A 14,649-nucleotide genomic window follows, 5' to 3' on the forward strand; every position below is an offset into this window, starting at 1 on the left:
TACTGCACCCAACCACCAAGATTCAATAGCAAGAGAGAATAATATTCAAGATAAATGATACTAATATTAAAATAGAATTTGTCACTTTTTACTCTATTCTTTGATTATGTATGTTCTTAATTTAGGTATTTTGTTTGTGATTGTATCTTTGATTATGTCTTTTCTTAATTTAGCCTCTATTAATATATTATTTTAAATCAAATACTAATATTTAAATTTTAAAAATAAATAAATATATCGTGGTACGTGCATCGCATAAGATGGCTCACTAATTTTATTATCTAAATACAATTTTTAACATTTGTTCCCAAAACAAAATAGTGTGATTTTTTTTTTTGAGAAGCAAAATAGTGTAAATTTTAGAAATCAATTTCATAATTAAACTAGTGAGGAATCTTGAGATCTTTTTTTTTTAGCACAGAAATTAAAAAAAGTAGTGTTTTGTGTGAATGTGAAAAAGTGAAAAGATGAATGAAGGATAAAACTTTTGCCAAATAAGAATATGTATATAAAATCATGTCATATGTTGATAAGACATAATTAATATATTTAAATATAAATATACATTCAATAATATTTTTTGTATTAATTTGCATTTTGATTTGAATATTAGTAAATACAATTTCACAAAATATAGTCTATGAAACAGTATATAAGGAAAGGATTGAATATAGAAGTAACAAAAAGGGAAGTTAGGTAGAATCAAAGTTGAAGAATTGGTTAGAATGCAAGTGTCTCCAAATTGTTAAGTCAACGTATATGCTAAGAAACTTCCAAACCCAAAAATCTCCATATTGATATAGCAGTCAAGCCTACTTGTGGCAGCAGAATCCAAGCTACATCCCATACTACGTATATTTCGCAAAAGTGAGAAAATAGTCGAAAAATGGGCGATGAGAGCGCAGGCGCGAAGCTGCCGATACAAGGGAAGCGGAACATCCTCATCACGAGCGCCTTGCCTTACGTAAACAACGTCCCGCACCTCGGCAACATCATCGGATGTAAATTCCTATCTCATTTTGTTTAGCTGCGATTTGCATCGCCGTGTTTGGAGAAATGATTTTTGAGTTTTGTTTTGCTTTACTCTTAGCTGTTCTGAGCGGCGATGTGTTTGCACGATATTGCCGGATGAGGGGTTATAACGTCATCTATATCTGTGGTACGGATGAGTACGGCACCGCAACAGAGACTAAGGCAATGGAGGAGGGCTCTTCTCCCAAACAGATCTGTGACAAGTAATTTGCTCTGTTTTATGTCCATCTTTCAATATTATTTTTTTATTTTTTCGGGAATATATTTCTTAACCACTTTGTATTTGTGCATAAGATTGTTAACACATACATTTCTTTTTGATAAAACTCAGAAGTAGCTCTGTTTTACTGGAGAAAACAAACAAAGTTTAGAAGCATTTGTCATATAATTTGTTCTGATTCTTATGTGAAACTGCTAGCTCTAAAAGTCCTTTCTCGGAGAATCAATTCTTGATAGTGCGTTACAGAGAGTCATATTCCAACAAAGTGAAGAGAAAATCACATTAATTTATATTCCTTTGAGTATCACTTCTGATGCTAAAGCTAAAGTAAGTGGTTTTATTATCTTAATGCCTATTTGGTTTGCATTATTTGCAAGGATATATTTGCCACCATATAGTCACAAATTTGCACCTTAGCCCCTGATTCCAGTTTGTTATGTTGGAATGAAAAAGCCATTCAACTTGATTTCTGGAATAAAAAATATTTTTCTAGTATCTTGGTGTAAGTATTGAAGGAGTGTTCCATCAGCATTTGTCTATTTATTAAAGTTCAAGTTGTGTAAAAGATGACTCTCATATCCATCATGTTATTTTGTTGTGCATTCAATACTAGCATATTATATTATTGAAATAAGAAAACTATATTGTATTATTGAAATAAGATCATTTTAATTCTGTGAACTTAAACACAGCTTTTTGATTAACTAAAAAATATAACTTTCATAAGATGAAATCCAGGTGAAAATTACAGTAATGTTATTATAAATACTCCACTTATTAGGTCTAAGTTTTTCTTCATACTTTTAGTTTAGTTTTATGGGACACACAGAACATTAGTTAACTAAGTAGTGACTGGATAATAACTAGAATAATTATGTGAATATGAGGTTCTATCAAATAGAAAATTCATAATAAGTTGAATATTAGTTTGAACCCTTTTATACATGATGTATTATAATTCTGTCGATTTGAGCCTTTTACACCAGAACTGATAATTATATGACATAACATTTTGTTATGGGAAAGTAAACAAACCGCCAGAAGACGATCCATTCGAATGCCTAAAGGCATTTGTCACAGGTATTTATAACAATGTTTTGTAGTAAGACGCATATAGTGCTGCATATGCCACTCCATTATGAAGTCGAAGACAACATCATTTCATGATTGATCAATGGAAATATTATCTAATTGGAGCTGAATTTATCTATGATCCAACTTTTGGTGGTTGAGCAGATATCATGCTATTCATAAAGAGGTATACAAGTGGTTCGGTATAAGCTTTGATGAGTTTGGCCGCACCTCAAGTGCTCAGCAGACAGAAGTTTGTCAAGATATTTTCAAGAAACTGTTGGAGAATAATTGGCTTTCTGAAAACATAATGCAACAGGTCCAATGTTATTGCATAAAGCATATTTAGCTTCTTGCTATGTACTTTTTCTGGTCATCAATTACTATTTGCATTTCAATTTCCCATCTTCTCGTGCAGCTCTACTGTGAAACATGTAAAAGATTCTTGGCAGATCGGCTTGTGGAGGGTAGTTGTCCAACACCAGGCTGTAACTATGATTCTGCACGCGGAGACCAGTGTGAAAAGTGTGGGAAGCTTTTAAATCCTACAGAACTACTAGAGCCAAAGTGCAAGGTGTGGTATTATCTTATAGATATAGCAATATATCATTGACATGGATTATATTAAGTACTTTACTCAGTCCTTATCCGACCAACTGTCTTGCCCGTTCTTTAGATTGTGATAGAATGACGATTTACCTCCACTCAGGTTTGTCGCAGCACTCCACACATTCGTGATACAAACCACATGTTTCTTGAGCTTCCCTTACTGAAGGAAAAATTAGAAGAATATATAAACAGCACGTCAGTGATGGGAGGGTGGAGCCAAAATGCTATTCAAGCAACGCATGCATGGCTCAGGGAAGGGTTGAAACCACGATGTATAACGAGAGATTTGAAATGGGGAGTTCCTGTCCCACATGAGAGATTTACGGATAAGGTAAAACCAGATGATGCAATGTACAGATCAGTTCACAGCTATAAGAAAAAGACACTAATAGTGTGTTATATTTTTACAATAAATGACTGATCTATTTACAATTTGACCATTAGGTTTTCTATGTATGGTTTGATGCTCCAATTGGATATGTCTCTATCACCTCATGTTACACACCAGAATGGGAGAGGTGGTGGAAGAATCCTGAAGATGTTGAGCTTTACCAATTTATGGGCAAAGATAATGTTCCCTTTCACACTGTAAGTTGTCAAAATTGTAAACTTGCATTCTGGAAATATCCACTGTATAGAGTTTCAGTATTTCTGAGTCTACATAAAACTTTTACTTCCCATGAGGTTTTTTATTTCTTTTGGTAGTTTTTCTCTCTAAGTTCATACTTTCTCTTTTGGTTTGATTTATTGTTTTAGTTTAGGCTTTTCATTCCAGTTTCATTCATAGGGGCATGTTTGATGGTAGGTAAGTTTTATTTATCTCAGTGAGCTATGAATTGATCTGCACAATTAGATCAGGGATAAGTTTGTGTGTTGCTCATATTGATTTACAGTGGCGTTTTTGTGTTTGGTATGCGCTCAATGTGTCTGCAATTGATATTATGAATTATCTTACCAGACCTTTTTCAACATCATTAGCGGATGCTACTTTGTTTGTTGTTAATTCTTTACATACATATTAGCTTGGCAAATTACATTTGTATCAAATTCTTCTTATTTCATCCTTCGTTGACAGATAATAGCGTGTCAATATACATTTGGCATACTTTGTAAAACTAGTGAGTGTTATTTGATTTTTCAGGTGATGTTTCCTTCCACTCTTATTGGAACAGGTGAAAACTGGACATTAATGAAAACCATCAGTGTTACAGAGTATTTAAACTATGAAACTGGTTAGTCATATCACAGTAGATGAGATGTAGCGCTTTGCTTTCAGCTGTGACAGTCTGAGAAGCAATCTTCACCTGGATTAAACTGTTTTCCTGGTTTTGATGTTAGGAAAATTCTCAAAGAGCAAGGGTGTAGGCGTGTTTGGAAATGATGCAAAAGACACAAATATTCCTGCAGAGGTGTGGAGATATTATCTGCTGACAAATAGGCCAGAGGTAGGCTCTATGCAAGCACCTTTTGTATCAACGGTGCATTCAAACAGAATTATAAGAAACTGAAGAGGTATTTTCCCTTTGGCCACATTTCATCTTTAGGTATCGGATACACTATTCACATGGGCTGATTTGCAAGCAAAGCTTAACAGCGAGTTGCTGAATAATCTAGGAAATTTTGTCAACCGAGTCCTGAGTTTCATTGCAAAAGCTCCAGGTAAGTGATTTTTCATTACTTGTTGATTCGTTTTCCAACTCTCGACTCCAGATGAGATGAGGGAACAGGACAAGAATGTAGTTTTCTGCCTTAGGACGACCAATAAGGATCTGTTTTATGTTGGTTTACACATATGGATTTCACGAGGTTGATGAGGAAGAGGGCAATAAATACTAAAATCTGTGGGTTTGAGAAGAAAGCAAGAGATATTTCAACAATTCTCTTGAAGTTTATCTTGTAGAAGGCAGAAGTCCATGAGTTTTTATATCAGAAGCAGCATCTTTTGGTGTGCTTATTTTATGAAACCAAATAAATTGATTGTAATGGCTAGTAGTCCCTTGCAGATTTTCGTAGGTTAGACCTCTTAACGTATATTTTCGGTGCCTGATGATCTTAACCTCTGAAAGAGATCCTTACTCTTCCACATGCACTTTCTAATAGTTTTCTTTACTGATTCAGGTTCAGGATATGGTTCGGTCATCCCTGATGCTCCGAATGCAGATACTCATCCATTGACTAAAGCATTGGGAGAGAAGATCGCTAGTTGTGTGGAGCAGTATATAGACGCAATGGAGAAGGCAAACTAATGCACAAATGGCCTTATTTTGCTACTGAATACGAGCCAGCCTGTTTATCACCAAGAATAACATTCTGAACCGCGTTTGATGTAGGTGAAACTAAAGCAAGGCTTGAAGATTGCTATGTCCATATCCGGTGAAGGAAATGCTTATTTGCAAGTACGCATCTGCCACATGTTTTTGATAATTTATAAGTTTTTGCTATTAGGTTTAATATAAAGACTTAGTTTATTGAGTTATCCTCTTGTAGGAAAGCCAGTTCTGGAAGCTTTACAAGGAGGATCGACCTTGTTGCTCGGTGGTCATAAAAACTTCTATCGGATTAGTGTATCTTCTTGCATGCCTCTTGGAGCCTTTCATGCCGTCTTTCTCCCTTGAGGTGGATTTGCATTAGCAGCATAAATATATATATATCCATGATCGCGGTGTTGCTGAACAATATTTTCTGATACGTAGGTGCTTAAGCAGCTCGATTTGCCACTCGAAACACGATTTTCACTCTCTGATGAAAAAGGTGATGTTGAAAAGGCTAGAACGCCCTGGGTGTTCCTGCCTGCCGGTCATAAAATTGGTAGCCCAACGCCATTGTTTAGAGAATTGGTATAGTTTCATTTTTACCTTTCTACTACTAATGTTGGGATATGGTGTTGTTTTGTATGCTTAATCCTTTATTCACTAATATGATGCATGCAGAGAGATGATGAAGTGGAGCTCTTCAGAAACAAGTTTGCTGGAAGTCAAGCAGATAGGCTTGCTAAGGCACAAGGAGTATCTGAAAAACTCAAGGAGACTAAGATTTGAATTATATACATATGCTCTCAAAACTATCTGTGTGTTCAAATATTGGATTATCCTTCCAAAACATAATTTTACTTTTGAGTTAAAAGATGAAAAAGTCAATGAGTAGATCAATATATTAACAAACAGTTAAATGATGTATGATTAACGAGGGAAAAACCTCTAAAATTATCAAGTGTTAGAAATTGGATTATTTAAGTGTTCCAAGCCCATATTCTGAAAAGGATGCATGCCTGAATCTGCGACGTATAACATTACTTTTAATTTTGGAAGGATAAGGAACAATTTACATGATTTCAACCATTGCATTTTTTTGAGGTTTTACTAAATAAAATATGAACATATAGTCATTTTTTATTATTTAATAATCAAATTTTACGGTGAATGCATCATTTTGCTTGAATAATGCATCATTTGGTTTCAAGCTCTGAAGGGAGCAATTTTTTTTTCCGAGTGCATTAACTTTAATGAATATATTAAATTTTATAGCAAATGCATTAATTATAATAATTCTCATATTCTTATGAAAATTGCAGTTTTAGTTGGAACCTCACTCTGTGTATAATGATATGTATTTAAGTAGGATATGAGGCAATCACTTCAATTGCCTAGCAGTCCATTCCATGATGAAATGATAAATCATCTCATTCTTGCATAGATTTTACGGGAATTTATTTTTCTTCTTTGACATAAGCATATAAACAATATACTAGTAAAGTACAAATCTGAAGAAAAAAAAAGCATAAAGAAAATAACAAACCAAAAAGGGGAATTTATAATGATTGCACATTTCTCAAATAAAAGACAAATTCTATGCACTAATACGAATAATTTTTTTAATTATTTAAAGCATAATTAGAAATCAATAAATTTAATTAAAATTCTTATTAATTCCTAATCAAGATTTAATTAATTAATCAATAACTAATTAATACTTCACGAATGATTACGGCGGCCGCACTTTGGCGCTCTAATAATTCCATTACTTATCCGTCTCAAAAAAAAAAAAAACAATTCCATTAATAATTCAGATAAATAAATATTTTCATTCTTCAAAAAACATTTCAGGCAAATTTGCAGCTATCAAGTGGCAGTAAATCAGTATTTGTACGAGTATGAGTTTATGGCGTAATAGTAATGAAATTGGGAGCTTTCCGTCTTTTATTTTTATTTTATTTTATTTTTGTTTAGGTAAATCTGAATCTGTTGAGTTCTTTTAATAAGAAGCTGAATCTGTTGAGTTAGTTTCAAATATGAGTTGGCAGTTACAGTTCCGAATATATTTTTGGGTTTATAAAAAATTGAGCGGCACAATTTAAACCTCAATTGAACGCCAAACTCTCTGCAAAACCCTAAACCCGCGATGGGGAAGAAGAGCAAGCAGCAGCTAAGAATGGCGAAAGCAGAGGGCCAAAGTAATCAAGAGGAGATTCTGAAAACCCTCGGAGACTTCACAGACAAAGAGAATTGGGACAAATTCTTCACAATTCGAGGCAGCGACGATTCCTTCGAATGGTACGCCGAGTGGCCGCAGCTCCGCAACTTACTCACGGAGAATCTCTCATTCCCGGAGAAACCTCCCAAGGAGGTGAGTATCTTGGTGCCGGGGTGCGGGAACTCGAGGCTCTCGGAGCAGCTCTACGATGCCGGATTTCAGAGCATAACGAATATTGATTTCTCGAAAGTGGTGATTATGGATATGTTGAGGAGGAATGTGAGAGACCGGCCGCAGATGAAGTGGCGAGTTATGGACATGACTGAGCTGCAGGTAATTGCACATTTTTGGATAACTAGGACTTTGTTTCTTCAACAAAAGGAGGCTTACGTTTTCCTGATGTTCGCTTTACCTGTTTTTAAGTTTCACGATGAGAGCTTCGATGCTGTTGTGGACAAAGGAGGATTGGATGCCTTGATGGAGCCCAAGCTTGGTCCAAGATTAGGCCATCTCTACTTAACTGAGGTGTTAGATATTAATACTATATTGACCTTTCTTTCATGATAGACCTAAAGAGTTGATTATGCATAAACTGTCTTGTGCATTATCAGGTAAAGAGGGTTCTGAAACCTGGAGGAAAATTCATCTGTCTCACCTTAGCTGAATCTCATGTCTTAGGTATGGTTCCTTATATTATTGAATATCACCTTTTCTTATGCTGGTCCATGATCTAGGGTCTCTTTCTCATATTCCTCGTGACTTTTTCTCAGACCTACTTTTCCCTAAATTTCGATTTGGGTGGAAAATGAGTCTTCATGCCATTTCTCAAGGGCCACCATATGGAACCCCGAAACTGCAGACTTTTGTGGTAGTCGCTGAGAAAGATTCTCCTACTTCAATATCTGATATATCATTGTTCTTGGGTGAATATTCAATTGAACGCCATGGTAATCAGGTAAAGCAATTTCCATCTTATTATGAAACCCAATAGGATTATATCTTATTGGCATGGTTTTGATATGTAAAGGACAATATACTTTCAATAAGAATTTCAAGTTACCTATTCTTTAACTACTTTCTATTCTGTTGTTATCTTGGACATTCTCTTTACTGATAGTTAAATTTATTTTGTCCATTATACCTGGTGGCTGGAAACATATATTTACTTTTCTAACATGGTTTAGGCTCGAAAATTATATGAAACACTAGAAAAAGAAAGAAAGATTCGCACAGAATACTCCAACGACTCTGATGTATCGTACTCAATTGAAGACTTGAGATTCGGGGCAAAAGGAAACATTTCAATTCTTCAACCTGGTCGTAGGATAAAGCTTATCTTAGGTGAACCTGGAGTATCCAATTTTGTCTATAATGGCATGCTTCTTGATTCTAAGCAAGATCCAGAAAACTTCATCCATCACTATGGTGTATTCATTGTTCCCCAAGTAAGTCTCTTTTCCCCATTGCATATTGTTCCACAAAATATGGTTGCTACTTGCTACTGAGTTTTGTGCCTGTCAGTTTACTCACAATTGGATATTCTTGTGTCTTTTGTTCAAGAATATGAAGATTCACTTACTTGTATTGATTAGAAAGCTTTCCTATTATATAAATCAAATCTCATCAAAGTAACTCATTTTAGGGATTACAAAGTGACTTTGTGTGACAATTATTAGAACAACTTTTAGGAGATCATTTTGAAGTTTGTTTCATCTGTTTATTTCTTAGGAACCAACTTCCGGGTTGAGGTCTAGACCTATTAATTTTGGTTTCTTCTTTTTGTTAATTGTTATGTCATCAATAATTTGATCCCATCCCCTTTTCCAACATAAATCAGATGCTGGCAGTGTAATTTGTTTTAAGCTATCTGGTGTATGACCAAACTTTATATTTCAGTTGAGAACTCATGATTGGCTTTACACATCAGAAGAAGGGCAGTGGCTTATTGTTGTAAGTTCAAATACTGCTAGGTTGTGCATGGTAATCCTTCTTGTCACTAATAAATTTAGTATATTATTCCTATATCTGTCACTTTATATTTTGTTTCTAATAATAAAATGTTCTGGATTGACTCTAGGTTTTTTTGGATTCTAGTAATTCCATTTTTTCTATGGAGTCCATCCAGGTTAATACCTCACTGTATTTTCCATAGTAGAATGGTTTTGTTTTATTGCTGCAAATATGATAGCATCTTATATTTTGTTTTTCCTTATTTTAGTCGGACCTTTCTCCTTTAGTCAAGCAGTTGGCTCCAAGCTACGGTGGCACTGATCTTCAAATTCCGTATGTATCCATTAATTATTACTTATCCATTAGTAATATGTCCAACATCAAATCATTTGAATGGCGTTTTCTTAGTTCTGGTGTTCTTTTTCATAATCTCTCTCTCTCTCTCTCTCTATATATATATATATATATATATATATATGTTCCAATGAAATTGCTATTTTTCGTGAGATCGTGAGACTAATGAATAAGTGAATAAGACAATATATAGTGTTGAATAAGGCAGTATAGCGTTGAATAATAATATTCAAAAAATTAGTAAAATTTTCGCTCTCTCCAGGATTAGAAAGAGAGAGAGAGAACCCGAGACGAACATTGCATTCAACTAATATGGTCGTTCATATCATGTTCGTGGATTTCATGTTCATCACTTTTCATAGATTTTGTTCATGTGTAATCTCAATTCATCCCAACCCTATATATATATAGGTTCAAATGAGAATTTTTAAGAAGTGTTTATAGCGTAGCCCCTTCCGTTTTATATATATATATATATATATATATATATATATATATATATATATATATATATATATGGATGAGCTAAAATAAAAACTCATTCTAAAATATAAACTAGGAACCATTTTCAGGGTTTGTATATATATATATAGGGGTGGGCTAAAATAAAAACACCTCTTAGAAACTAAAATATGAACCATTTTCAGCCCTTAGATCATCAAGATTTACGGTTGATTCATTACCTTGTTGGATGAATTCATGGTCCCAAGTTCGAATCCTATAGATAGCAAAAAATTTATTTTTCACAATTCATACAATTATACAGCGAATTCATACGTGTTCTACATAGAATTCATACATTTTAGCCAGTTCGTATTTTATATGTTAAGAAGTATTTATACCCTAGCCCTCCCCTATATATATATATATTATGTCTATTATGTTTAGTCTTTACAGTTTTTTATCATTCCATACATTTTCTTTTTTCTTTTTGCATTTGTTGATCCTTCAAGGGATTATATTGTCACTATATCATCTTTATCTGGCGTTATAGATTTGTGCAAGCATAATGTTAGGCAAAAGACTAAGTATGAAGAAGTTCTATATATAACCTTATCTAAAGTGGCTGGAAAGTGTGGATCTCACTATTATGATGCAAAACAGATAAGGGCACAAGTTAAACCAAGGATCATAGTGTAGGAAAACACTGTTCATAGTTTATGGTAATAAAATTTCTGTAGCTTGAGTAGAACTCTGTGAAGCATTTGACTATATCAAACTTAGTCATAAGCAAGAGAGCTATGCTGTATCTTTTCCAGTGCTTGCTGTCCTGGGCAGGCTGCTTCTCCATTCAAGTTAGAAAAGAATATGCTATTCTAGTTCTTATGCATTTGCATGTTGTAGTTGTTTTTGGTAGGCATTCTATTCCCAGGCCTGTATTTGCATACGAGATGCAACTTTTTCATTCTTTTCATCACTAGCATGCTTTGAAATTCTGCTCCTTAAATGTTAGTGGAAGTTGTCAAGTGCATGTGCTTCAGATATTTGAATGTTATTCTTTTGACTTGCTAGAGTTGATGGAAAAAGGTTTTTTGTTTTCCTTTGTCCTTTTTTCTTTTGGCAGATTTTTGGCAGCAGGTGATGGAATTAAGAAGCGAGATATTGTGCACCAGGTTAAATAACTGCCATCTCTTATTTTATATCGCAAGATACACATCATAATATTTTTTATTTGGGTTTCCCCTGATAATCTGGTTTTAAAGACACTTGTTTCAGATTCCCAAATTTATATGTGGCCTCTTAGTGCCCCTTCCTTGGTTTGTTCTGAGGTTCACTATGACACTTATTTGTTGGACATGAATCCTTTGCTATTTCTTGTCCCAATCAACTTCTTTGAGGTTATTGTTAAATGACTCAGAAGTCTGCCTTGCACGATATGTCAGTGCTATTATTTATTTATTTATTTATCGCCATTGATATGTAATGAGTTTGCTTGCGAACAATTATATCCTCGTGGGGCATGATGAGTATTCTGGTGAATAAACAACATAAAGACGTGTTTTTGCATAGTAGCATTCATAATAGATTTATCATATATATATATATATATATATATGTATGTGTATATATTGTGTAGTACAAATCTCATATAAAGTACATGCTGCAACCTGTGATATATCATATATTTTCATCTTAATTTTCTATTTCTGATTTCTTTCCTTTTGTTAATCTAGGTTACATCTGACTTGACTGGTCCAATCATCGTGGAGGATGTGATCTATGAAGCTATTAATAAAAATGATCCTTATAAGGGTCATAAGTACCGGCGTCTCACTTTCGAAAGAACTGAGAATTTGGTGCAATCCGAAGTTCTTCTATCGACAAATTTTGACTCTCTCTCATCTAGGACTCCTGGTGAGGATCTGATCTCCCTCTATGCGTGTGTGTTTGTACTGTACATTCTATGCAACTACTAATATGCATTTTTTCATTTGTTGACCTGTGTGTTCTGTTTTGTTGTGGGCAGGTTCAAGCGGTGAAACGGAAGTTATTCACAACTACTTAGCTAGTCCGTACCACAATGGGATTATTTCAGGAATACTGTTGATCTCTTCACATTTGAACATAGCTACCACATTCGGAAACTTGGTGAGCGATTTACTCTCTTGGAAACAGATATGCTTTATATTTGTTATTATAATTGTTACTCCCTCCGTCCACCAATTCGTGTCTTAATTTGCCATTTTGGTCCGTCCACCAATTCGTGTCCTACTTATTTTTAAGTAACTATTTCCTTAATTACTACCCTTATGTTTTACACTTATTTACACATATGCCATTGAGGGACCCACCACTTTTAATCTTAAAAAATGTCATTAGTCAACTATACTTACTAATTGTGGGTCCCCTTCTCCACTCAACAAATAACAATACATTTTTTTTAAAAAAATTGTGCCCCCTTCCCCTAGGACACGAATTGGTGGACGGAGGGAGTATTTTATTGTATGTATTGCTACTGTTGTTATGGTTATTATTATTTATTATCCATGTTGATATCTGAACTCTAAAAATGAGTTTTTTAACACCTTCTGCCTTCCAAGGTAGTATTCTCTCTGTCTCATTGATAATAGCACGTTTTTTCTGGGCACGGGAATTAAGGAGGAGGTGCAAAGTAAGTTTATGGTGTAAAGTAAGTGGAAACCACTTATTTAGGGTGTAAAGCAAGTTGAGCACGGGAATTAAGGAGCATTAGACGTCCTGATTTATTTCTACTTTTGGACTATGTCATTATCAGTGAGACAAACGGAATGAAATGTGTGTCATTATCAATGGGACAGAGGTAGTATTTTTTTCTACACGAGGTAAAGGCAGAGTTGTATATTGGTATTCCCTATAACATTTATTTAAGGACTTCTGAAACTTGATGGCTGTCTAAGGGGCTCTCGCCTTCTCCACTTTACTTTCGAGTCGTTCATAATTTTTTGCATGTGGCTCTATTTTTTGAATAATTGAACTGAAGGAAAATTCTTCCATGTTTTCTAGGTAAAAACAGTGGTTCTTGGTCTGGGGGCAGGACTACTTCCTATGTTCATGAAGAAAAATCTACCCACCCTCAAGATTGAGGTTTAACTAAATTCTGATACTTTATATTCCTGATTATTTTGCTATATCATCTTATGCAAATTGTATTTGATAGGTTATCGAGTTAGACCCGGTGGTATTGGATGTTGCTAGAGAATTTTTTGGTTTTGAAGAAGATGAGCGCTTGAAGGTAACACTAACACGTTTATAAATAAATTCCAAATTGAAATAGGAGTGGGTTAATGTTCTTGTCAACTACTTATTTGAGTTCGTGCATATTTGAGTTCATGAAAATAACACACATTACTTATACAGTTATACCTTGTTATTTCAAACTACAAAATACGCTATGTTATATAAATAAGGCCATTAGATGCTTATGGTTTAAATTCGACTGCAAGCATTTTTAAAAATCTTCAACCCATTTTATGTTCCTTTCTAGGTACATATTACGGATGGTATTAAATTTGTTAAGGAGATAGCAGATTCTAAGGTTGAGACAGGTAAAGCTGCATCAACTAGCTCTGAAAATAAAGAAAATGTGCTTAACTAGAATGTATTGAATAACTGCATTGTATTCTGTGCAGAAGACAAAAGTTTCTGCAAAATCGACATTCTTGTAGTGGATGTAGACTCATCAGACACAAGGTAGTGTGGATCTTATCTGGTCATTCGTCATCTTCATCTTGTTCGTTCAATTTTTAAATGGATATTCTTATGCAGTTCTGGATTGACATGCCCTGAGGCGGACTTTGTCGAGGAATCTTTTATGTTGGCCGCAAAAGAATCACTTTCTGAGCAAGGTTTATTCATCATCAATCTGGTATCGAGATCCTCTACCGTGAAAGATGCAGTGTATTCGCGCCTGAAAAAGGTGAGAACTATAGTGATGTACACAATAGTGTCAATCCGACCAAGCTAATTGCAACGTTATGTTAATTTTGGTACGTTTTTGGTTTCTTCTCGTTACCATTTGCAGGTATTCAGCAACATCTTTTGCCTCAAGATCGACGAAGATGTCAACGAAGTACTTTTTGCGCTCAAAACGGACTCTGCCATTGAGGAGGACCAACTCTCCGAAGCTCGCAATGTAGTTGCCAGATATTCAGAGGAGGTGAGCAAAGAGTGGAGCGAAAAAGTTGTGGTTTTGTCAAAATCGATCGAGCTACTGAGTTGATGAGAGGAAGAGATGAAAGTAGTTGTACACAAATTCTATTTCTTTTTTCCTTCAGTTTCATGATGAAACATTCTTATACATACTGTACATGCATACTACTATATGCAAAGGGTTGAGTTTTGGTGAAAACTAGCCCTAGCTTCAAATGGAAATTTAAGATTATGGAGCTAATACAAAATCATATCTAAAACACTTTCAACATGTAATGCATATGTCCACTCTAAAACAATTATAGTTGACAAAT

At 34.6% G+C, this 14,649-nt stretch overlaps 2 protein-coding genes across 2 annotated transcripts; both read left to right on the top strand.

Moving 5' to 3' along the window:
- Positions 1-703: 703 nt before the first annotated feature.
- Positions 704-6,064, top strand: LOC131001318 (probable methionine--tRNA ligase). Its single transcript, XM_057927679.1, has 14 exons — positions 704-1,001; positions 1,091-1,235; positions 2,489-2,642; positions 2,742-2,897; positions 3,033-3,263; positions 3,377-3,520; positions 4,074-4,164; positions 4,271-4,377; positions 4,477-4,591; positions 5,051-5,169; positions 5,263-5,328; positions 5,420-5,548; positions 5,626-5,769; positions 5,863-6,064. Exons 1-14 carry the CDS (start codon positions 887-889, stop codon positions 5,968-5,970), a joined length of 1,824 nt encoding a protein of 607 aa, XP_057783662.1. The 5' UTR covers positions 704-886; the 3' UTR covers positions 5,971-6,064.
- Positions 6,065-7,019: 955 nt separating this feature from the next.
- LOC131001316 (uncharacterized) lies at positions 7,020-14,597 on the top strand. The gene is made up of 17 exons (XM_057927678.1): positions 7,020-7,735; positions 7,826-7,927; positions 8,014-8,080; positions 8,173-8,357; positions 8,587-8,847; positions 9,299-9,382; positions 9,480-9,527; positions 9,621-9,685; positions 11,271-11,319; positions 11,881-12,061; positions 12,174-12,295; positions 13,190-13,270; positions 13,344-13,418; positions 13,671-13,731; positions 13,816-13,876; positions 13,952-14,102; positions 14,208-14,597. Exons 1-17 carry the CDS (start codon positions 7,331-7,333, stop codon positions 14,403-14,405), a joined length of 2,196 nt encoding a protein of 731 aa, XP_057783661.1. The 5' UTR covers positions 7,020-7,330; the 3' UTR covers positions 14,406-14,597.
- Positions 14,598-14,649: the final 52 nt, after the last annotated feature.

Source organism: Salvia miltiorrhiza, chromosome 8 (genome assembly GCF_028751815.1).
Source record: "Salvia miltiorrhiza cultivar Shanhuang (shh) chromosome 8, IMPLAD_Smil_shh, whole genome shotgun sequence".
Lineage (NCBI taxonomy): Eukaryota > Viridiplantae > Streptophyta > Magnoliopsida > Lamiales > Lamiaceae > Salvia > Salvia miltiorrhiza.